A 23,303-nucleotide genomic window follows, 5' to 3' on the forward strand; every position below is an offset into this window, starting at 1 on the left:
ATTGACCCATCTGCATGGCAGCTACTGTTGAGGTGCCAACTCCGCACAATGTGTTCCAGAATTGCAATCTAGAACAAACAGAGGCATAGCACAACATTCTGTGCCTTGGACAGAAGCAGCTCACAGACTCCCTTTCTACTAAAGTAAAATTCCCCTTATAATGAATGCCCTGGTAACACTGCCACTTTTCATCCCACTAAGACACCCCTGAACTTAATATGACTTCTTTAAATTAAGTGAGAAAATAAGTTATGGTGTTGTGAGTTCCTGAGTGTAAGCTGGTCAGATAGTGACTTGTTTCATTGTTAGACACAATGTATGTCACTGAACAAACTAGTTCTACTACGGGTTGGGCATGGGCAATATGACAAAACAAGTGATCCAACAGTGATTGATTTATCACAAATATCCCCAGAGTTTCAGAGCACCTGCATGAAAAAACAGCCTGTAAAGAAAGACACTGACATATTTCACATGATTGCTCTGGTTGCTCTTTCTCAGTTTTGTCCCTCAACGAACCATCACCAGACAAATGACATGTGTAACCTGTTTTTCACTGCTTGGGGCGGATAACTCCCGGTCATGTCCATGCCCTGCATCATTTCCACTGTCCCCAGGCTCCAAATGTGCTCCTTCTGCTCTTTGCCTCACTTTAGCCTTCTCAGCATCTCAGAAATGGCAATGGCCTGGGGACAGGTGGACTGATTGGCAGTTGTTGTGCCCTTTCTGTCACGTGACCTGATCCATTAAATATGCTCAGTGCTGGCCACTGTGACTGATCGACCTGAAATGCACTCTATCTTGACTTGTCCATTGATTAATCTCCCAGCTCTGGACCAAATTATTACAAGTGGGAAAACTGTAAAAGGCACTGTAGGATTAGTGGCCGTTACAATAATGCCATTCTGTAGCTGTGTAAGAATTTCCACAGGACTTTCTGTTTCACGGTCATCTGGGGTTATTTCCCAGCAATAAAGCCTTACAAAGCACACTGCAAGGCTGCAGACTCTTCTGCAGCTATTTAAGTTCTAAGACTTTCCTGATCTGAGATCTACTGTAGACATCTAGAGTTGTCCTTTCCTTGATGGTATGTGAAGGCTGGATTATGGTAATCAGGTAGTCAGAAGTGAGTGGCTTATATATACTATATTTCTGATGATATTTCTCTGTTTCATCAAGCTATACTGCTATGCCAAGCTCCTGTCATTTTGATCCCAAGCTCTTAATGTGAAATAGTGACTCACTTTCGCACCCAGTTTAACTAGATGTCAAACAAGATCAGTTCCCATGGGCAGAGGGGTGGGCTGCTGTCATATCTGTTCAGATGGCTGGCACATTACAGGGGGTCTCACCTCAGCTGTGTTTGCGCTTCAGATGCCAAAGTGCTGGGCTGAAACTGTCCTAATTAAGATTTGTGTGTGTGTGTGTGTGTGTTTGTGCGTACGTGTGTGTGTGCGTGCGTGCGCGTGCGCGCGTGTGTTTGCATGTGTGTGTGTCTGCATGTGTGTGTGTCAGTCAGGCCCATGTATGTGATTGAGAGAGCAAGTGTGTGTTTACGAGTGAGCAAATATGTTTGTGTGTGCATATGTTTGTGTGTTGACACCTTTTTAGCTTTTTCCAGAGCTGCACACATTTTCTAATGGGCAACATTTTCGTTTTCAGACTTCACCAGCTAATGATTCCCTTAGTGTTGCTCTCTTCTCCCCCCTGAAATAACACATATGCATGAACATTCATTAGTGCACAGCACAGACAACTTCCTTCAGAAACCTTTGGGGCTTTATCGGGATATAAAATATCAGGGTCAAACCCACAGCATATAACTTAAGCCTACTAAGCCATTCCTATGTTCTGTACAAAGGAAAAATAGCTTAAAGGATGAGAAAATTGTTGTGTTTTTTATATTAGAGGCCGCATGAAGTTACTCACCTCTGATCCATAACAATGACGAGAAATTAATTAAATCACTTAAACTTGAACAATATGACGCACCATGGACTTTAACAACCCAGAGAAGAATTATTTTATCTGTGAAGATATGTAGGCGGGAATTTTATGTGCCTGCAGAAAGCCCTTTGCCATTACTGAAGCAAAGCAGACCCACAGAAAGACCAGAATACTTCTACCAAGTTGGTGTTTTTACACTCAGCATCCTCTTCAGGGTTTTCTTCCCTGATGAATGGGGCAAGATCAAAGTGACGTTATTCAATCTTGAACATTTTTGATTAATATGCAAGATAGTTTTTTCCTAAAAACAAAGTTTTCTTTGTTGTTTGACTGGTGCTCAGCTAAAATGACTTAAATATAGATATATATACGCATATATATGTATGAGCTGAAGGACAGTGAAGACCAGACAGGAAGCAGGTGAGAGAGATGGGGGTGGGGCCCAAGGGGGAATTCGAACCCGAGTCCCCATGGACACTGAGGCTTGTAAAAAAAAAAGGGAGTGCATTAGCGCAACCCCAGCGAAACTAATTTCCCAAGGATTTTGCAACAATTTCTGTCAGCCCACAGGAAGTCACCTTCATTACTATAAATTAATGGAGCATGCATTATTGCTTTTCCTATGTGGCCTCTCAAAGACGAGTCTTCTGATGACTAAACCCAGAATGTGACTGCTTTTACTCACATTTGTCAACAACAAGCCCACACACTATAGCACACGTCATTTCGACGTCCAAAGCCAATGTTTCACCACAGTGACTGTCCTTGAAAAGGAAAGATATAACACTGTCGTTTTGTCAATGCTTACGATTCTCTGCCACACCATCAGTCAGAATACGACAGAGTCAATATTCCTCATCTTTGTTTAATTACCTTGACGCAAAACCTTTTAAAATCGCGTCTGTCGGGAAGTTCCTTTTGGCAGTAAGGTAAGCAGCGTACAGCAGTATGAAAGAAATTGTGTATGAGTGGTGGTGGCTCAGGTGATAGAAGAGCCGCTCGGCAACCAGAAGGTTGCAGGTTCAAGCCGGGTGGTATCCTGCGTGGCAGCCACTGCCACCGGTGTCTGAATGTGAGTGTGAAAGGGTGAATGTGAGCCATACAATGTAAAGCGCTTTGAGTGCTCAACGGAGAGGGAAGGCGCTATATAAATGCAGTCCATTTACCATTGAGGTCATTTACACGCTCATACTTACCACATGGTCATCTTGACGTGCAAAGCCAATGTTTCAGCACAGTGACTGTCCTTGAAAAAGAAGCTATAATGCGGTCATTTTGCCGATGCTTTTACAACCCTGTGCTACACTTGTCAGTCAGACTATGGCAGAGTCGATATTCATCAATTTTACAAAAGGCTTGTGGTCGCGCCTATGGAAAGTTTCTCGTGTGGCAGTGAATGGCGGAAAGAAGTTTGTGTGTGTGTGTGTGTGTGTGTGTGTGTGTGTGTGTGTGCGCGTGCGCGTGTGCGTGTGCGTGTGCGTGCGTGCGTGCGTGCGTGCGTGCGTGTGTGTGGCAGCGTATGGCAGTAAGAAAGAAATTGTGAAAGTGGTTGTGTGTGTGTGTGCGTGCGTGCGTGTGTGTGCATATGTGTGTTTGTGGTAGTAAGAAAGACATTTGAGAAAGTGTGTGTGTGTGTGTGTGCCTGCATGCATGCATGCATGCATGCATATGTGTGGGTGTGTGAGTGCGCCTGAGTGTGTGTGCGTCTGAGAGATATGTAAATAATTGTGTGTGTGTGTGTGCGTGCATTCGTGCGCATGTGTATATGTGCTCGAAAGTGTGTGCGTCTGAGAGATATGGCCGTGTCTGCGGAGAGAGAGAGTCTGGCCGACCCTCCTGATGCACACACTGTTTCTCCGCTCATCCATGCCCACTTAGTTTCTCGGCGTTCCACCAGAGCAGCTCTGCTCTGCTCGGCTCTGCTCAGCTCGTCTGCCTGGCAGACAGCTCATTAAGCCCCATAGGGCTGCAGGAGGAGACTGCCTAACGCACAACAGAGCCCATGCTGCTGAATCATGGCTGTTTAATTATATAATATGCCTTTCTCTCTCTCTCTCTCTCTCTCTCTCTCTCTCTCTCTCTCTCTCTCTCTCTCTCTCTCTTTCTCTCTCTCTGTCTCTCTCTCTGTCTCGCTGGCACGGCTTCACTGGAGCATGTCGTCAATGCCACTCTGACATCCACGTTGCTGTACTGTAGCAGTGAAGGCCTGCTGTGCACATCAATCCAAAAAATGTGCCGTGTATGTTTTATACAGATGGAGGCTGTGATGTCTTTCCCGTTATGTCTTTAGTGCTGTCGGCCTGTCTTTCTCTCTTTCTTTCTCACTCTCTCAGACACTCACTCGTACTCACAGACGCACACACTCACTCATTCACTCTACACCTCTCTCTCTCCCCCCCTCTCTCTCATACACACTCACACTCTCACACTCTCTCACACTCTCACTCACTCACTCACTCACTCACTCACTCACTCACTCACTCACTCACTCACTCACTCACTCACTCACTCACACACTCACACACACACACACACACACACACACACACACACACACACACACACACACACACACACACGTACTCACACACACACACACACACACACACACACACGTACTCACACACACACACACACACACACACACACACACACACACACACACACACACACACACACACACACACACACTCACACACACACACACACACACACACACACACACACACACACACACACACACACACACACACACAGGTACACATGTGCAGGTTTTGTCCTGTCCCTGACCTCCCCGACACTTGAGTCAATGACCCATTTCAGCCTGTCCTTATGAGGCCCATTAAAGCCACTGGTGATTTCTGACCTCTTGGCCAAGTGGCTGGCTTGGTTTCTGGTTCTCGGCGGACTAATTAGGTCAGCTGCTTTGATTAAGCACCCTCATAACTACAGCAGTGTCTCTTTGCCTTAATTAGAGGTGGACTACCTAATTAATGTTTGTTGTCTGTCTGTCTGCGGCGGGGAGAAGCACATTATCACAAGTGTTTTAATCAGAAGTGTTCTGATTCCAACCCCCCTACCCCACCCCCCCCCCCCACCCTCCTTCCCGCCACCCCTCGTCCTTTCAAGATGCCCACTGCAGAGTATACTCTGTTCTTTCACCCTGCTTGCATTTCTTGCATTACAGTTTGCATAAGCACATTAGAAGATGACACATAAGCGCATTTCCTTAAACTCATTAAAACGCGACAGTTGTGTTACTTTACAAAGTCTGCTAAAGTTTTTCGTCTGCTTCCAACCCTGCAACCTGCACCCACACCAAAGTCTGCTGTATCCAGTCTACAGCTTGCACTTCTTACATTAGCATTTCTTCAGACCTATTAAAACATGAGAATAGTGTTATTTAAAAACTTGACTGAAGTCTTCTGATTCCAACGCCTGCAGCCCCGCACCACCCTCTCCTTCTCTCAAGGCTCACAACAGTCTGCTGTAGCGAGTCTTCTCTTTGCATTTCCTACTACAGTTACTTTTAAATATGACAGTTGTCTTATTGTAAAGGTCCTCAACCTCTTCAGTTTGTCCTCAGTTACATACTCTCCAATTACTGGCACATGCTGCCCTCTGTTGTATCTACTCATAAAGGGCATGACCTTCCCATGACTTTCCTGTAGATGACTTTTCATTAGCAGATGAAACCAGCGATATACTGTATGTGGAGACATTGTAGGGATGCTGTACATGAAGTATTCATGCACGGGATGGGAACATGCAGAGATTAAAAAATGATGAATGTTGTGTGATCGTTATAAATGTCATTAGTGAAGATCGGTTGCATTTCTATGTAGAGTCTACATACACAAAAGAATGTTGAATGATTTATCATCCTACAGCAGTGGGTGCATCCCAATATGTGTCCTTGCCTCCTCCACTTGTGCTTGTCTCCTCGTCCCTCCTCCTGGCCCCTCCTCCGTGGAGAAAACGATAAAGTTTCCCAGCTGTCAGCCTCGCCACAACAACTTTTGAGGGACTGTTTTTCATTCACCATCCCAATTGCAAATGAGAAAAAGACTTTACAATTGAGCTTTTGCAAGATATTGAAATATAATGCTGTTGTCAGTGATGTCATCATGACGAGAAGCAAGTGGAGGAGGCAAGTGGAGGAGGCAAGGTCACATATTGGGATGCACCCAGTGTCAGTGGTCGGAGCTGTCTCAACAAGCCAGCTCTGTTTGTAGCTCCCACAGTAACACGCAGAGACGCAGTTTTCTTTTAAATTACAGGGTGGTCTTTATTCCGCATCATCCCGTGAAAACTGACAATGACGAACAGAAATTAAACTGAGATTTGTCATAAGCTTCATTAGAATGTTCCACCCCAATACCTCAGCAATGCAGCGCGCTATAGCAGACATACCCACAATGAATAAATAGACCAACAATACTTTTTTATATAATGGAAATATTATTTATGCCATTAAAGAAACTGATGACAGTTACACTGTTATCCACAATACTAGTGGCCATATACAAGAGAGCATTCATTTCTTCCCACATGGGTGACTGAAATGTTCATATTTTCAGCAATTAGCCATCAACCCATCAACAATGAGAAATGTGGTGCAGAGGCGATTGTTGTGACGCCAATGTAGAAATGCACTTTATTATTTACATCTTGAGCGTAAAGAATCACGTGCATATTGTTTAGATACTAACTAAGTTCCTTGTGAGATAATGTTGACAAAAATAGCATACAATAGTTTTGATGTATGAATGCATCATTGTTACTTGTAAGTGGACTTAAAAGGCTTTCTAAACCTTCTGGCCAATAATTGGTAACCTTGCTGTAGTTTTTATTCCAATCTCATTTTATCACAGAGAATCTGTAACAAACATAAAAATATTACTGCTTATCTTAAGTGTTTACCTGCTATTTAAAAAAATAAGGCTCATTATTCTCTCAGGGTTTGAATTATCATGTATTTTTTGTTGTTGAATAGTTCACCGTAGGATTTGATAGTTCACCATAACATTTTTATAATTATTAGGTGTGCTTATTGAGGTATATATTAATTTGATGAATTAATTAAAAGGAATTTAATATTAAATTGTCATTATGAATGTAAATTGTCATTATGAATCTTTAACCATCCATTTTATCTGCTCCCTTGCCAACAGCTACGACGGCAGATCGCTTCTACAGAATTGATCGTGCCCAGGTAATCATTTTGTATGAATCAATTTACTGAGAGGTGTATGCACCTACAGTATAAGAAATATTATTCATGATGAGGAAAACCAAGGTCCCTGGAATATATCACCATAACATGTTGCATATGATCATGTTGAAGTCATTGCTGTATATCATTGCTATACATAGTTATTATTATTGCTGACATGAGGACGCCTGCCTTCATGTGTTTTTTTTACCCCCCAGGAGCACCTTAACTATGTAACAGAGATCTCTCAGGACGAGCTCTTCATCCTGGACCCCGAGCTGGTTGTCACGGAGACGGTGAGCACGTCGCCGGGGGTGCCTGACCTGCTGGACTCTTCAGGGGAATTCAGCGCTGCCTCGCACGAATTTGCTTTCCCGCCAACGTCCTCCACCACCACCTCCACCTCTCCACCACCTTCTCCTGGCCACAGGTAATGGAGAATCATCAAAAGAATAAGCAAAACTCATTCGGCCTTCAATTTTGTTCAAGGCAATTTTCATAGCAATCGGCTACATCATTTTCCACCATTGCAAATGAAGCTCCACTTGACCATTCATTGGACCTGCGCACCCCTGACACTCTCTGCTTCAGCCTTGAGGGCGACTGGCTTGCCAGTGTCCTGTTTTCATATTCAAGGTCCTACGCATGTATACACACGCACAGGCACAATATCTGTACGATTGGACCTTGAATTTGTAAATGAAGTTATATATCTACATATCAATGTCCAGGCGAAGAAACTTCTGGCAGAATTGCAAGCAACGCTCAATTTGAACAAAAATATATTTTCACAAAAATGACATAATTGAAAAATGAGAAAATGACATAAACATATGCTCAAATGTCCATTAACATCTTTACAAAGCTGTCAGGTGTGTTTGTATGTTTCCTGTTAGTGTCATTTGTGTGCAGACGCTTGTTGTCAGAGCACATCTGGAGGCAAGGCAGTAGGTGCATCATTACTAGGGAATCAGCAGCTGTGGCTGCATCAGCCATCACTTGGAGAGTGTGTAGGCTGCCAATGTGTCTTACACCCTCTGGAAATCTACTGTCCTGCCCCATGCCTTCTCTCCATGTTCCCCTGTCAGTCTGTCTATCCGTTTCTGTCTCTCTGTCCCTCTATCTCACTGTCTGTCTGTCTCTCTCACTCTCTTTCCCTCTCTCCCCCTTTCTCTCTCTTTCTTTATCTCCAGTGCATGAACACGCACACACACACACAAACATTGCATACACGTGCAGTTGCGCAACACAACGCTGGTTTGTGATTTCTAGCAAGGAGAGATTATCCGACTCAGACATAGTTTCTGAAAAGCAGAGATGTGCTACTCAAATTCACAGCCTATAATCTAGCACCCCATCATATGGTTGATAAGGCTACTCTTATTGTGAAATATTTCACCATTTTAAATACCAGTGCTTATCACACTCTACATTTTTAGTTACATATTCATTTTCCAACTCCCTTAGAGCTGAGCAGTTGAGTTTTGCCACGTTTGCATAATTCATTCAGACAGTGTCCAGATACAGATATCTGCTTTTTCGTCTTGTGTGGTGTGCACATATTCCCTGCCAATCCACATTAAGGAAGAGGCCATATCTATCGCACTGCATTACAACATTTTCATGAGCACTCCTTGAGAGTGGTTTATTGGTAACCCACTTTTGGAGTCTACCGAATATTTGTTTGAGTTCTCCCCCCTTCAAAGCGAACTGAGCTTTTTAGATGTTAAGGAATGCTAGGAGGGTTGAATGCAGAAGTAGCAGAGGTGAGATCGTTATACTTTTGCTCTGACACTGGACCTCCAGGGCTGATCTAACGGTGCGTGTGTGCGTCCTTGTGTGCGTCCGTGTGTGTGGATAGAAGTCAGAGGCTTTTTCTCCATATCTCTTCGGCGGGCTAGTAGCCTAGATGAGATGAAAGTGTGTTATTGAAAATGAGTAAAAAATTGGACTTAGACTTATGTAATCAAATGTGGCATGTTCTTGTCTCATTTGTTGGGAAAAATTAAATGTGCTAATTTAAAATGGCACATTGACTACTTTGTCTGTGTGTGTGCGTGTACGTGCATGTGTGCGTGCGTGTGTGTGTTGTACTACCCACAACTCTAATTGGAACAGCAGATCAGAAGTAGCAGAATGATTTCCTCATGACTACACTGTCCAATTTGCTGAAGCTATCCTCAACACATCAGCACTATTGTTTGCTAATATGCACCAACTGGTGGAGAAATCTGACAACTTGTCAAGGACCAATATGTAGGAGGATAATTCGGGAAAAAAAGCACACCCACACACACACTTGCACACACACGCAAACACGCCATTTTTTAATTACCCTTCATCATTTCCATATTCTAAAAGAAGCATGTAAAAAATTGACATCCTCCCCAAATAATTCATTTTCTGTTTGGCGTCTTGTGGACATACAGCATACTGGTGTATTGTAACTCATGAATCATCTGTAACCCTACACATGCACACCTGAATCATAACACGTGTTCACAAGATGAGGTGCAGAAAGGTGGAATGACGCATCCAACATGACCCCTCAGTGTCACCCAGTGCTGTACATGAGCCTGAGGAAGTCCCACACCCACACAGCAGCAGCAGCAAGCCCCTGTCTCTGTGAGGCAGCGCCAAGAACGTGTGTGCATCAACTTCAAAACCTGAGATTATGTGGAACAGAGAAATGAAACCCTCAACAGATGTGGCCTCGGCCCATAGCCCCTGGGAATACTTTCACTCCCAAGTATCTGTGCAAAAACTTTAAGTTTGACTAAGTTTTGCACAGCACTTTTTTGACATTGAAAGCTTTGCAAATAGAACATAAGACTACTGTACTATGTACTGTAAATATATACAAAGACATGAGAGAAGAGAATGCAGGTGCAGCAAAGATGTCTTTGTTTTTATATAGTTTTATTCATCTAGGCCTTGCATAACCGTGTCCAAACATCTGCTGTTCCGTATGCATCTTTCTTAAAAATGTACAATACTTGTAGATAGAGTACACTGTTGTTGCACTTTTTTGTTGGGTTGGAAATTGCTTTTGCATCTTTCTCGTACTCTTAGCAAGGACATGCTTCAATGTCATATTTCTTCTTGTTTGTTTGTTAGTTGATTCATTGCTTTGTTTATTAGTTGGTAGCTATTTAAGCTGGTTAAGCTATTCCAAGTTTTCAGAGAGAACTCATTTGCAGCACTCTGAGCAAGGACATATTTTTAATTGATTTAACATTGCTTTGTTTGTTTGTACGTTTGTTTGTCTTTCCAGGCGAGTTCTCGATCTTCAGCAGAGTTCTCAGAGGAAACGCATCTCCAGCGACAGCTCGGTGGCAGACGCGCTCTCTCATGGAGACCCTGCCAGGACCAACAAACCAGCACTTACCAGGTGAGAGCGTGAGCGCTTGAGCATGTCTGGCCATAGCCATTACCACACGGCCACAAGGGTCATAGTACTCAGCAGGGTTGAAGTGGGCTGAAACGTTTTCCGCCATTTCCGTCACCCTCCTTCCATTTTGCTTTTGCCTGTGAATAAGTGTGATTCATTATTATGATTATTATTTTGCACATTTGCACATCATGTGCATTTAGATGGTCGTTCTTTCCTTTTTGTTCATGTTTTATATGTATTTCATAGTTTGTGTGTCCACATGTCTTTGTGTTTCATTTGAAAGGGTGGGGGGTGTTCACCGATCAAACACAACAGCAGCTGATTTTAAACCAACAGTCAGGTGAGAGATGATCTATTCATTTGTGCTGTATGAAGGGTTTTAAAATGTTCTCTGCTTTCTTACATTACTCCCATTATACAATGTCCTTCCACCAAATGTTGTTATCTTTGTGGAATCTTTTACTCACAGCGTTCTATGGAACATCCATATTGAGTTTCTGATGGTATTGCGTACTGAAATCCCCCCCAGGGAAATATAGTTTGAGCAGCACTTTCCACTTAAGATAACGGATCTGTGAAATGTATCGGAATTTTTGTTGACACTGTAATTGGTGCTCAGTGGTTATCATATGCATTTTGTAGTGCAGCTATAAAGAGAAACAGTGTTTTGCTTGCCTTCAGTAACTATGCCAGGCTCCTCTTACATTTAGTTTACAAAATGATCTGACAGTGTGGCTAATGAGACCAAAGGGGTTCGTGCCCCTATCAGATGACGGTGCAACATGAGCATATGTGCTGCATGTGTTTAAAGGTGTTGCGAATATTACCATAATGGCTGCAATTACCGTGTCTTTGCTCTGATCTCAGTGGCTATCCATGTGCCGGAAGCACACAAATATTTGTACTATTTAGAGTAGTCAGTCTCCAAATGGATTCCATATACTTCTCATGTAATAGCCAGGCCTTCTATAAACAAATAGATACAAAAATACAAATATGGGCAATTTGAAGGAGACTTCCAATAGAACATTTTAAAAATATGATAAACCATAGTGAGACCAATACGAGAAAACACAGCCGTAACAAAAAAGTCGGCCTAGGCCTTTCTCTAAAGTCTTCACAACATTGCTAGGGCTATGATAAGGCAAACAGTGGATAGAGCAGTAGAATTACTGACCAGAGAAGTAACAGTAGAGAAAGTGGAAAGATAAAGAGACACCAGCTGTGTCTCCATTAAGAGGGAGGCTTGACTTCCGGCGGCGCCATGGAGAGATAGGCAGCAAGGGTGAAGAGCTCTGACCTCGCTTGAACATAACTTTAAAATTATCCAGTCATTGTCCAACGAAAGTCAATTTTAATAACGTAGAAAATTGTACTATATGCCATAATTGCAAACGTATGATGAGCAAACATTCAAAACCGAAACGAAATCCTGCTCCACCGACTACAAGGAACACGATTGCCAAGAAGCTAGCTGCAATGGCGTCTCCTGCTAACCGTCTCTCCCAAGAAGAAGGAATCTCAATGTCGCAACTGGTTCAAGAACTGTCTAAACAACGTACCAGCATAAAAGAGGACATTTCCAGTCTCATCCAACAAGCTGTGGGCCCTTTACATGCCTCCGTTAACGCTTTGCGAGAGACAGTGGATGGTTTTCAAACACGCCTGACCGATGCAGAAACTTTAGCTGGTGATAATTTTGAGAAAATCACCGAAGTGGAGCAAGTCATTCAGTCCCTGCGCAAGCAAAACACAGCCCTTCTCGATCGGATATTGAAGACCTGGAAAACCGTTCACGTCGATCCAACTTGAGAATCATAAATGTACCCGAGGGCAGCGAAGGTGATGGAGATACTGTGACATTTATGTCTGAAATGCTGATGGAAATTACAGGCGGCAAAGTTTTCAACTCAGCCCCAACCTTGGACAGAGCGCATCGAGTAGGGAAGAAACCGACAACAGCTGACGAAAATCCACGGACATTTTTGATATGCTTTCACCGCTTTCAAGATAAGGAACGTCTCCTACACTTTGCAACACAAAACGCCATGGAATACAAGGACGCCGCTGTACGGATTTACGCTGACTACAGCAACAGTTTGTCTCAGAGGAGGGCGGACTTCAACAGCATCAAGCACCACTCTACCTGAGAGGGATTAATTCCGACTCCGGTATCCAGCCAAGCTGCGCGTATTCTTCGAAGGGAAACCCTGAACTTTGGCACGCCAGAGGAGGCAAAGGCATTCTACGACCGTCGGGTGGCGCCAGGTATCTTAGAATAACAGTGCCAGTGCATTGTAACATGATGCGGTGATTCAGTGATCTGCTTGAACTTTACTTATAGCCAACCTGACATACTTCCCAGGCAGTGAATACTGAGTTAATTATCACATTCATTGCTACCTATTAGCCTACTCGAATGGTGTCTGTGCTCAGAACCATTTTGCTGTAATGACGCGCGTGCCTATTCAGTGACTATAATTTGTGAGGCTACAACGGTCTGTAACAACACGCCTATTCGGCTTGTCTGCATACGCAGGGTTTTTTTGTTTGTTTGTTTATTTGTTTTCTCTCACACTTTTTCTTTCTCTCTTCACTACAATGTCTGTGAACCTTAAATGACTTTTGTTTATAATGAACACTCTTTATGTCCACTTCAATACGTTTCAATGACAGTAAAGGGTCATTCTCTTCACGGACGGTTTAGAATGCATCGGAAGACTATATTATTAGGAGGGAGCCTGCAGTCTGTCGCTGTTCAGTTGACAGACATAGGTTGTGTGTGTTGTTTGTTTGGGATAGAGGGGCTGTGTTTTAGGGACCTGGGGGGGATATTTTTTGTTTTTCTGAAGGGGGTTACACACTGCCAACATGTTTCTATTTACATATGACCTCAAAAGCAAAAAGCGCTCCATGCCATTATGACACGTCTCGTCACCACTCTATTTTATTTTATTTTTTTTCTGAATATGTCCTGATGGTAATAATGCACGTAATGTCGGGTTTGATGTGGGCTCGTCACCAGTACGATTTTCAAGCTGGAATGTTAAGGGGCCCTCATGGACCAATTAAAAGGGCACGTGTTTTTTTTCTCATTTAAAGAAGCTAAAGGTGGACAAGTATTTTGCAAGAGACCCACCTCATAACTGCAGATCAGATTAGGCTGAAGAAGAATTGGGTTGGGCAAAGTTTCCCACTCCAGCTACAACACTAAATCTCGAGGGGTATCAATATTAATCCATAAAAAAAATTGTATTCACTTCATCCAAAATAATCTCTGATCCTCAAGGCCGATATATTAATAGTATCAGGTTCTCTCTTTAACACTCCTACTGTCCTTGTAAATGTATACCTCCTAACTGGGATGGACAGCCGCTTTTATTACTAAACTAATATCCCTCATACCAGATCTGGACACACACAAGCTGATCCTGGCTGGCGATATGAACACAGTAGTTGACCCAAAAATGGACCGCTCATGTCCCAGAACCCTTACTCGATCTAAAATGTCCCAAGTCCTTTCTGATTTTATATGTAGGATTGGTTGTGTGGACCCATGGAGATTCTTGTACCCACTGAAAAAAGATTTTTCCTTCTATTCTCACGTACACCATACATACAGTAGGATTGACTATTTTTTATTGACAAAACACTACTTCCTGCGGTTGAAAAAGCAGAGTATATGGCCATTGTTGAGTCAGACCATGCACCTGTCATCCTTGATCTCACATTTTCACAAAATCTTGCTCCGCATAACCTGGAGATTGAATTACTGCCCCTATTGGCTGATGACCATTTTTGTAAGCGCATTTCAGGGGCAATAGACGAATTCTTATCATTTAACAGAACAGACTGCATTTCCCCATCCACTCTGTGGGAAACACTAAAGGTGGTTAAAGAGGCGAGATAAATTTCATATTCCACATCACGCAATAAAGAAAGGAAGAAAAGGAGCAAGAACTTATTTTCAGCCATTAAAAAAATAGACAACCAATACGCTGCATCCCCAACACCTGAATTTAAACAAAATTAGAATTGAACTGAAAACTCAATATGACTTGTTATCCTTGGAAAAAACTGAAAAACACCTACTATGGTCCAAAGGTCATTACTACGAACATGGTGATAAGGCTGGCCGTCTTTTTGGGCCTATCAATTAAAATGTAGAGCAGCCTCACGTCTGATCCCACAAATTCGCAAATCTTCACAAGTCTTATCTGTAGACCCACAGGAAATATAAATAAACACCTTTTAAAGAATATTACTCACATTTGTATACATCCACATTCCCACGTGACACCTCACCCATGAACAAGTTTTTGGATACCATTGACTTCCCCTCTCTAGACGACGCTGCCAGAGATGACTTAGACAGCCCTTTACAATTACAGGAAGTCATTGACGCAGTTAAGAGCATGCAGAGCAGCAAAAAACTCCAGGGCCTGATGGCTATCCTGTGGAATTTTATAAAAAATTTAGTAAACAACTTGTTTCCGATTCTATTAGAAATGTTTAATAATTCCTTAACACAAAACATCTTCCACAGAGTCATTACCGAAGCCTCCATTTCACTCATTCTAAAACCAGGTAAAGACCCACTTGAGTGTGGTTCCTATCGACCCATCTCTCTTTTAAATACAGATGTGAAGATATTAGCTAAACTCCTTGCGCTTAGATTAGACAAGGTCATATCTCCTATATTTCAATGACCAAACTGGTTTTATGAGAAACCGACACTCTTTTATAAATATCAGGAAACTGCTTAATGTTGTCCACTCCCCTGCGTCCAGGGAGGTGCCAGAGGTGGTTGTCTCACTGGACGCAGAGAAGGCGTTTGACAGGACAGAAATGCCTTACCTATTTGCAGTAATGGAAAAGTTTGGCTTTGGTACCACATTTACCTCTTGGGTACGACTGTTATATTACCTCTCCTAGAGCGTCAGTGGTGACGAACAGAGTGGCTTCTCAATGTTTTCCCTTTTGTCAAGGGGTACACGACAAGGTTTCCCCTAAGCCCTCTGTTGTTTGCTCTGGCAATAGAGCCCTTGTCAATTAAGCTAAAGTCTTCTACTGATATACATGGCATCCATAGGCTAGGAAACTGAGCACAAGGTATCTCTTTATGCTGACGACCTGTTGTTGTACATTTCAGACCCAGTCAAGTGTGTTCCTTCTATTTGAATACTTTAAAAGAGTTTGGTGTATTCTCTGGGTACAAATTAAACCTAAGCAAAAGTGAATGTTTTCCTGTAAATACTTTGGCACTTCAACTTTCAGACAGCGAACTTCCTTTCCCATACATCAAATCAGGCTTTAAATATCTTGGTATTAATATCACACCGTTCTTTCTCAGACCTTTACAACAAAAACTTCACCTCTCTTGTCAATAATTTAGAATCTGATATTAAAAGATGGTCTACACTCCAACTGTCACTTGCAGGTAGAGTTAACTGCATAAAAATGAATGTGCTTCCTAGACTCTTATATTTTGTTTCAGTGTCTCCCTGTCTTCCTTCCTAAATCCTTTTTTTCAATCTCTGAACAGGGTACTCTCTTCATTTCTATGGGACAATAAAACCCCCAGAATTCGCAGGAATCTTTTAGAAAGACCCAGTATGTAGGTGGGCTAGCACTTCCAAACCTGAAGTATTTTTATTGGGCATGTAACATACAAAAGGTTATATGCTGGTTTCAGACCCAACCACAGATTGGTGCCAAGACCGAGGCAAATTCATGTCTATCCACCTCACTGATTGCTTTGATAACATCTAAATTACCATTTCCACCCTCAAAGTTCACGTCCAGTCCTGTAGTAATCTCAACTCTCAAAATATGGGCACAGTTTAGAAAACATTTTAAACTTACAGAATTCTCCCTGTATAGCCCAATTTGTAAAAATCACCTCTTTCCTGCAGCTCTACTAGACCACACATTTAGTGAATGGCAAAGAAAGGGTTTGTCTACATGTTGTGATTTCTATATAGATGGTGTTTTTGGTAGTCTTGCTGAAATAAGTGATAAAGGTAAACTACAACGTTCAGATAATTTAGATACCTCCAAGTAAGACACTTCATTCGGTCACTAACCCAACTTTCCCCCATTTGCCTGAGGATTCAGGACTGGAGAAAGTCCTTAAGGTCAATATGCAACACAAGGGTCAAATCTCATCCATCTATCATTTAATTTCTTCCCTTCAGGGTGTAACACTAGACAAACTCGAAATGACGGCAGAAGAACTGGGGACAGAAATTTCAGATACTGTCTGGGAATATGCTCAAAATAAAGTCAATGGCACATCCTCTTGTGCACGCTTGAGCCTAATACAATTTAAAGTTCTGCACAGGACATATTACACCAAACTCAAATTATCCAAAATATATCCAAACATGGAAGATAGGTGCGAGCGCTGTAATTCGCCTGCAGCTGGCATGACCCACACATTTTGGTCCTGCTCGAACTTGTAGAGTATTTGGTCTGGTGTTTGCGATACATTGAATGGCGCTTTTGGTACTAATGTACAGCCCACTGCAGAACTTGCCATTTTTGGAGTAGTGGATCCTGAGCTTCCATTAACAACCACTCAGGAAAATGCTTTCGCTTTTGGCTCCCTGTTGGCCCGAAGGAGGTTAGTTTTAAAGTGGAAATCTCCCCACCCACCAAAAGCATCCACTTGGCTCAGTGACTTAATGCTCTTCCTAAAATTAGAAAAAATTAAATATTCACCAAGGGGTCAATAAAGACATTTCACAACTTTGGGATCCACTGATTTCATACTTTGGAACCCTCACCACTCTCCCTTAAGATAACATATTGCGGCCCGGCATATGTGCATTTTTTGTTGTTGTTGTTACTCTTTTTCTTTTGTTCCTCACTTTTATACATTACGTGTATACATGTACATATTTGTCTGTATAACTGTAAACAAATGCACTGTATGTGTACATGGGTATACTTATATGGTGCTGAGACATATTAACCAGAAACGAGACGTGCTATGTTTTGTTTTGTTTTCTATATTTTATGTATTTTTATGTATACATTACTCTCCTTTCATAATAAGACAGTGTGTATGGGTGGGTAGGGTGGGTTTGGGTGGGACTGGGTTCCTTGTTTGAAAAAGAAGAAAAAAGAAGGATGTGTCACAATGTATACCTGTATTACAAAACCTTCCTTCAATAAAAATGTTACTTAAAAAAAAAAAAGAAAAAAAAAAAAAAAAAAAAAAAAAAAAAAAAAAAAAAAAAAAAAGAGGGAGGCTTTTTAAAATGATAAACACTTTAAAGACCTTACTGAAAGACACAGACTTTAATGAAGGGCCAAGCTATAAATCTAGGAAATGTGATAGTTTTCTACGGTCTCCCCAAGTCCATGGAAAAGATGAGTTGTTTAAAAAAATGTTTTAAACCCAGCTTCATTTAAATTCTGCCCCCATGTACTCTACAAGTAGACAGCAGCACACCTTTCCACCCACCAGGACATTCAGCTCCTCAGGGAAGACGCTCTAGACTGACTTTGTCTTGTGCTATTCGTATTGTCTTGGGATTTTATTTTAGATTTTGCTGTTAGTCTGTCAGCAGAGAAGTTCTTCCTTTTGTCTTTTGACTTTAACTCAGAAGGAAATCAAACCCAAAGGATGAAGTCACTCTGTGACATGATTATACTTTTTTAAATGCAAACCTTGAGTTTTGAGTTCCACAGAACTTTGTCGTAGGCAGCGTGAGAGAGTAAAACTGTCTTCATTAAAATGTAACAAAATCAGATATTGAGTACAGAGAGATGACTTGAAGTCCTTGAAGATTACTTTGGCTAGTTCATCTGCTTGGGCTTTAAGTGCATGTTATGATGGTTAATCCTAAACTTCATGCACTCCCGAATAGAGTATTTAGGCAAGCTGCTTTTTTCCTGTCACATCCCATCAAAAGTTGAGGTCCTGCATGGCGTCACTTCTGTTGGCATCCAACATAAATATCAAACAAAGCATAGCAAGCTGCTGCAAGCTTTGTTGCTTGGCTGGAACGGGATTTTGTTGTGTTTTGCTCCACAGTCTGTGCTCGAAGTATTTGTTTACACACCCCCTGTTTTGTCTCCTGAGACGGGGCTTTTCCACAATATATTCAGGGGGCTGCCAGCACGCAGATCAAGGAGGGATGTCTATGAATTGAGACCCCAAAAAAAAGAAATCACACTGAAGCGGCGCAGAATTTCATAGTGCAGCATTTAAATACGTCCACAAAATGTTTTTAAGATGGTGGCATGCACCCACCAATGGTCATAAATGCATATCTAACTCCAGCCGAGATTGCTGTACTTACGTGTGAGGGATGTGACATAATCACCCACATTGATCCTACGAATTGAGCCAAAATTCAGTGAAACCATGCAGGATTTCATAATGCAGCTTTTAAATACATCCACAAAATGCTTTTTTGAGACGGTCATAAGCAGGATTTTCCCTCCAGCCCACTGCAGTACTTACGAGGTATATGACATAGCAATAACCCACATAGAGCTGCCTGCAGTAAATAGCTTTGTAATGGATCAACATTAAACATCACTGCTGTTAATGTCTGAGGGCCAGAGGGGACAAGCTCCCAGAGTCCAGTGAAGTGAACAAGCCCCTCTGTTATTTCGCTGTGTTATTGGATGTGTTATGTTTTAAACATTGCATTTACAGAAATGAGTGAAAAAAACAATTATGTTTGGAGGTTTAAGTCCTCAGAGCTGAATAAATTGAGTTGCAAAGCCATTTCAGTTTATCAGTGTAGGTCAGGTGTACTGAAAGATCATCGTTTATCATGGAACAGTGGTGACTTCACACCATTGCATTGGCAATAAACTCCTCCTACACACACACAGCCCAGGGAATCAAATTAAGCTGGAATGTGACTGATTTTGTGTCCCTTTCCTTCCCATTATGGCTGGGATATGCTTCTGGCCTGGTGAAAATGTGCGTTTGCCAATGGGGTCAAGGTATCTTTTATGTCCCCAGGGGGGCCATTTGTTATGCAGCCGGCACAGGATGGCAGCACACCAGCCAACAATAAACACCAAATTACAGTCTCAATTTAGAGTCAAGACGCCAGAGTGTTGACACATACACTGACAGACGGGCACTTTAAAAAACTCAACAAGGAGTATTTACTGTAAAAGGACAGTGCTACCCCAGAGTAATTCCCAACAGTATTGCGCTGCTAGAATCTGGCAAAGCTATCTAACTGATGTATGCCTTGCTTCACGACCAGACTGTGCAAAACTGTTCCAGATACTTATCCACATCCTTGTAAGGATTTAAGAAATGCAAACTTACCCTTTCACTGTGTACATTTTCATCAGCGAGACTTCCTCTAAATTTAGCGGATCTGATGATCCCCCAAATGAAAGTGTAAATAGAGTCCAATTAATCATGCAGGAGGATGAGATAAAGACTTAGTTAGCGCTGAAGGGGATGCTCCGCCACATTAGCCTATATCCTACCGTGGGCTTCAAGGATGGAAAAAAAAGAAACTCTAGACCTACTTTCAGACTTAAAAAACCTGAATAACATTTAAACACAGTTGTTGTGGTAGAGCTGCAAGTGCTTGAGGCAAACACAGAGGGTTTCATGGATTCTTATCTACAGAGATTTAAATATCTTGCCGTGGTAGGAAAAAAGGCTGTTCTTTTTTTTGTTATATAGCACCTTTGTGGGGGAATAAGCTGAAAAATTATTACGTCCAAGACTAAAACCAATGCATAAGACTAAGATTTTAACTTGTGAATATCTTTAAAGAGCTCTAGTCAATTTGGAGGCTTCCTGAACCCAACCCATCTGCAGGACAGATTCAATAATGGGGGATTTATTGCATCCTAAATGAAATTGTACTCAAGCTTTGTTATTTTTCAATTATGGATGTTATGCCGAGGTACATATACTGAGAGCTATAATAGGGAGGGATTGTAGATGGAAATCAAATTGCCCTTAGAGGGAGCTTGAAAATCAAATCACTGGAATTGAAACCACCTCGAAAGCCATTCCTACATGTTTTACAAGCAGTGTCTCTCCACTGTGTCCTGTGCCTTCACATAAATAAAGAAATGTGTTTGGAAATGATTGTGATGCGAGTCTGACAAATATCTTGTGTACATGTGGGTTTTGCAGATCTGAGAAGAATGCGCTGTGCGGCTCGGATTCAGGTACATTTATCTTCCCTATTATTAGAGTGAGTCTTATGTTGCCTTCTAAAATATCGCAGGCAGCCAGGTCTGCATTGACATCAAGGATATTAATGCTTTGCAGTTGCTGTTGATGTGTCTCATTTTTCTCGAGGACTAGCGCTCAAGTAACATGAGTTTCTCAGGTTCCATAGTCCGTGAACTACCTCGGCATCCTGTCTGTAAAGACCTCATTTACTTTTAAAAACAAAGAAAACATCAGTTGTGCTTCTGAGAGTTGCCATGAAAGAACCGTTTTCTGTGCTTCAAAGACTCATCCAACAGTTCTCTTCAGAACAATTGGACACCAATATGACATAAGTAGCATTGCCCAATAAGATCTGAGGCTCCGAGGAACCATTTCAAATGTTCAGAACCTTTCTCATAATGTAATGGTTCAATGGAGTGTTTAATCTCTACGGAACACTCAAGAGATCAAAAGAACCATTCAAACAATCTGATGTGACTGTTGGGACCTTGCAGAATCAGCTGTGGCTCACCCTCCTTCAAAGCAGGGACTCTTGAATTTATATTTTATTTATGTTTTAGTCTGGATTGTAGGAAAAGGGTATTGGGCCCCCCTTGTGTCCTGGAGGTGTATTTTAAAGGGCCTTAGCATGAACAGAAAATAGGTTGCTAAGACTTCATATGTATAGCAGGCCTGGCGATGCCATCCTATATTGTTCCACCCAAAGATTTTGGCTTCGCACATAGTCTGGCCCAACCGTCCTAGCTCGGTTCACTCACGGTTTTGTCAATCAACAAACCGTTGAGAATGGTGGCACAGAACTCACCTGCGAAGTTACTGTTTGGTCAAGGTAACACTATTCAAACTTTTGTCTTGCTATTTGTATGCTTTGACAACACTGTATCGTTACAGTCATGCTAATAAAGCACAATTTTACTTTTAATTTTAATTCGGAACTCCAATGAATTTAAATTGCAGAGTAAGGTCAGACCATCTCCCGCTTTCCATGGAGACACAAAGGTTTTAGCTTTAGACTTTTCTGATCCTCAGCAGACTCAGATGAAACCATAGAGTGACACAGAGGTTAGAAAGAGCATTTCAGTCAGATATTCTAGACATTTGAACAGCATCTGGGAAAACACTGGTTTGTGTTTTTTCCAGCATGCTGGCTTAGCGGCAGATATCATGAGTGTGGATTAGAGAGCGAGACAAAGGGCATCTGTTGCTCCCTCGGTGAAGATTTGCTGCTGCCAGACTGAGAGCCACCGTAGACCCGAGACTCTAATGTGATTGTCCGGCTTAATTAAAATGTCATTTTTTTGTATTATAGTTTGCATTAGAAAACAGAGAGCAGAGAATGCCATATTGTTGTCAGGGTGACACAGTGCATCTCTTTTGAAGAGAACGGATGGCTCTAAAGGCTCTCCACAAACAATAAAACAGCCTTATTTGTGTCTTTTTAAAGTCAAGATTGGGATGTGGTAGATTTATGTGATGGATTGTCAGTGAATACTAAACAGCATTAAGTGTTCAAGTAGGGAAGTCTCTGTAGAGTGACTATTCAAATAAAGCCCTACAAACCAAACAATGTTGAAATAAAGAACTTACAATATGCTCTGACCTTACACTGCTCTGTGGTAAATTTCACCAGTGATGCAAATGTTTCAGTGAGATACGTAAGCCTAACATTGTGTGTCATATATTTTAGCAGCATTTTGTGATACTTGATAAATATGTGTGGCTGGTTCCAGAAATAGTCATCTCATTTATATCAGATGCATAACACACATACATTGCACATTAGCAACAGAGGGAAAAAAAACAGAAACAGAAAAATCGTGTGATGTCCAGGAACGAAAAGAGAAAAAAGAGCTTGAATATTCGTACAAGAGGGAGAGTGAAAAAATGCCATGAAACTGTCTGAATTGGCTGGCTGGTTGGTTGAACTGCTTTTCATAAGCATATCCCAAGTGGCGTCCATCAAAAATAGACCGAGTGCATATTGAACATGCAGCAGATTGCCTCCTCACTCTTCTGAAGCGTGTCGTGGTTGTGGTGGTGTTGCCACCGCTGTTGCTACTGCTATGGCCAGGACCGCTGACAACTTTGACTGCTGCCCCGTACAAAGTCAACTGAAAGGGCCCCACATTCTATACAGCCATGTATTGAGAACCCATTTCTGGGGCTCCTCTCTCCCCTGGGACCAGGACAACTGCCCCCTTTGTCCGTCTTTGTCAGAGTCCCTGGATGTGGCTGTGGCAAAGACTGAGACAGAGGCCATCCAGTAGAATGAAGACCATCTATTCTGGCAGCCAGCACTGGCTTAACGGCCCTATTTACTATAAACTGGAGGCTCATATGGTCCCTGACTACTATATGGATGGAGGGTGACCCAGAAACGAAACACCAGGCAGAGAAGGCATATGCATCCTCAGAGCAAACTAGAGAACAGAAATGTATTAGTTGGGTTTATTTTGTGGAAAGATGAGATTAAAAACATAAACAACTCTCCACTGGCCTTACAGCAATAGCAATTTTTGATTAGTTGTGTTTTTGCTATTGAGTGTTATTATAGTATTTGTGCTCCC

General features: G+C 42.0%; 1 protein-coding gene across 4 annotated transcripts in view; it reads left to right on the top strand.

Annotated features, from left to right (window-relative positions):
* Nucleotides 1–23,303, top strand: part of dgkza (diacylglycerol kinase, zeta a) — a 76,911-nt gene that overhangs the window by 46,344 nt on the left and 7,264 nt on the right. For all 4 annotated transcript variants that reach the window (XM_063187897.1, XM_063187898.1, XM_063187899.1 and 1 more), the window contains 5 exons: nucleotides 7,122–7,162; nucleotides 7,381–7,592; nucleotides 10,437–10,553; nucleotides 10,840–10,896; nucleotides 20,695–20,729. In XM_063187897.1, the coding sequence (XP_063043967.1) occupies nucleotides 7,122–7,162; nucleotides 7,381–7,592; nucleotides 10,437–10,553; nucleotides 10,840–10,896; nucleotides 20,695–20,729 (462 nt within the window). The remainder of the gene's footprint in view (nucleotides 1–7,121; nucleotides 7,163–7,380; nucleotides 7,593–10,436; nucleotides 10,554–10,839; nucleotides 10,897–20,694; nucleotides 20,730–23,303) is intronic.

Source organism: Engraulis encrasicolus, chromosome 22 (genome assembly GCF_034702125.1).
Source record: "Engraulis encrasicolus isolate BLACKSEA-1 chromosome 22, IST_EnEncr_1.0, whole genome shotgun sequence".
Lineage (NCBI taxonomy): Eukaryota > Metazoa > Chordata > Actinopteri > Clupeiformes > Engraulidae > Engraulis > Engraulis encrasicolus.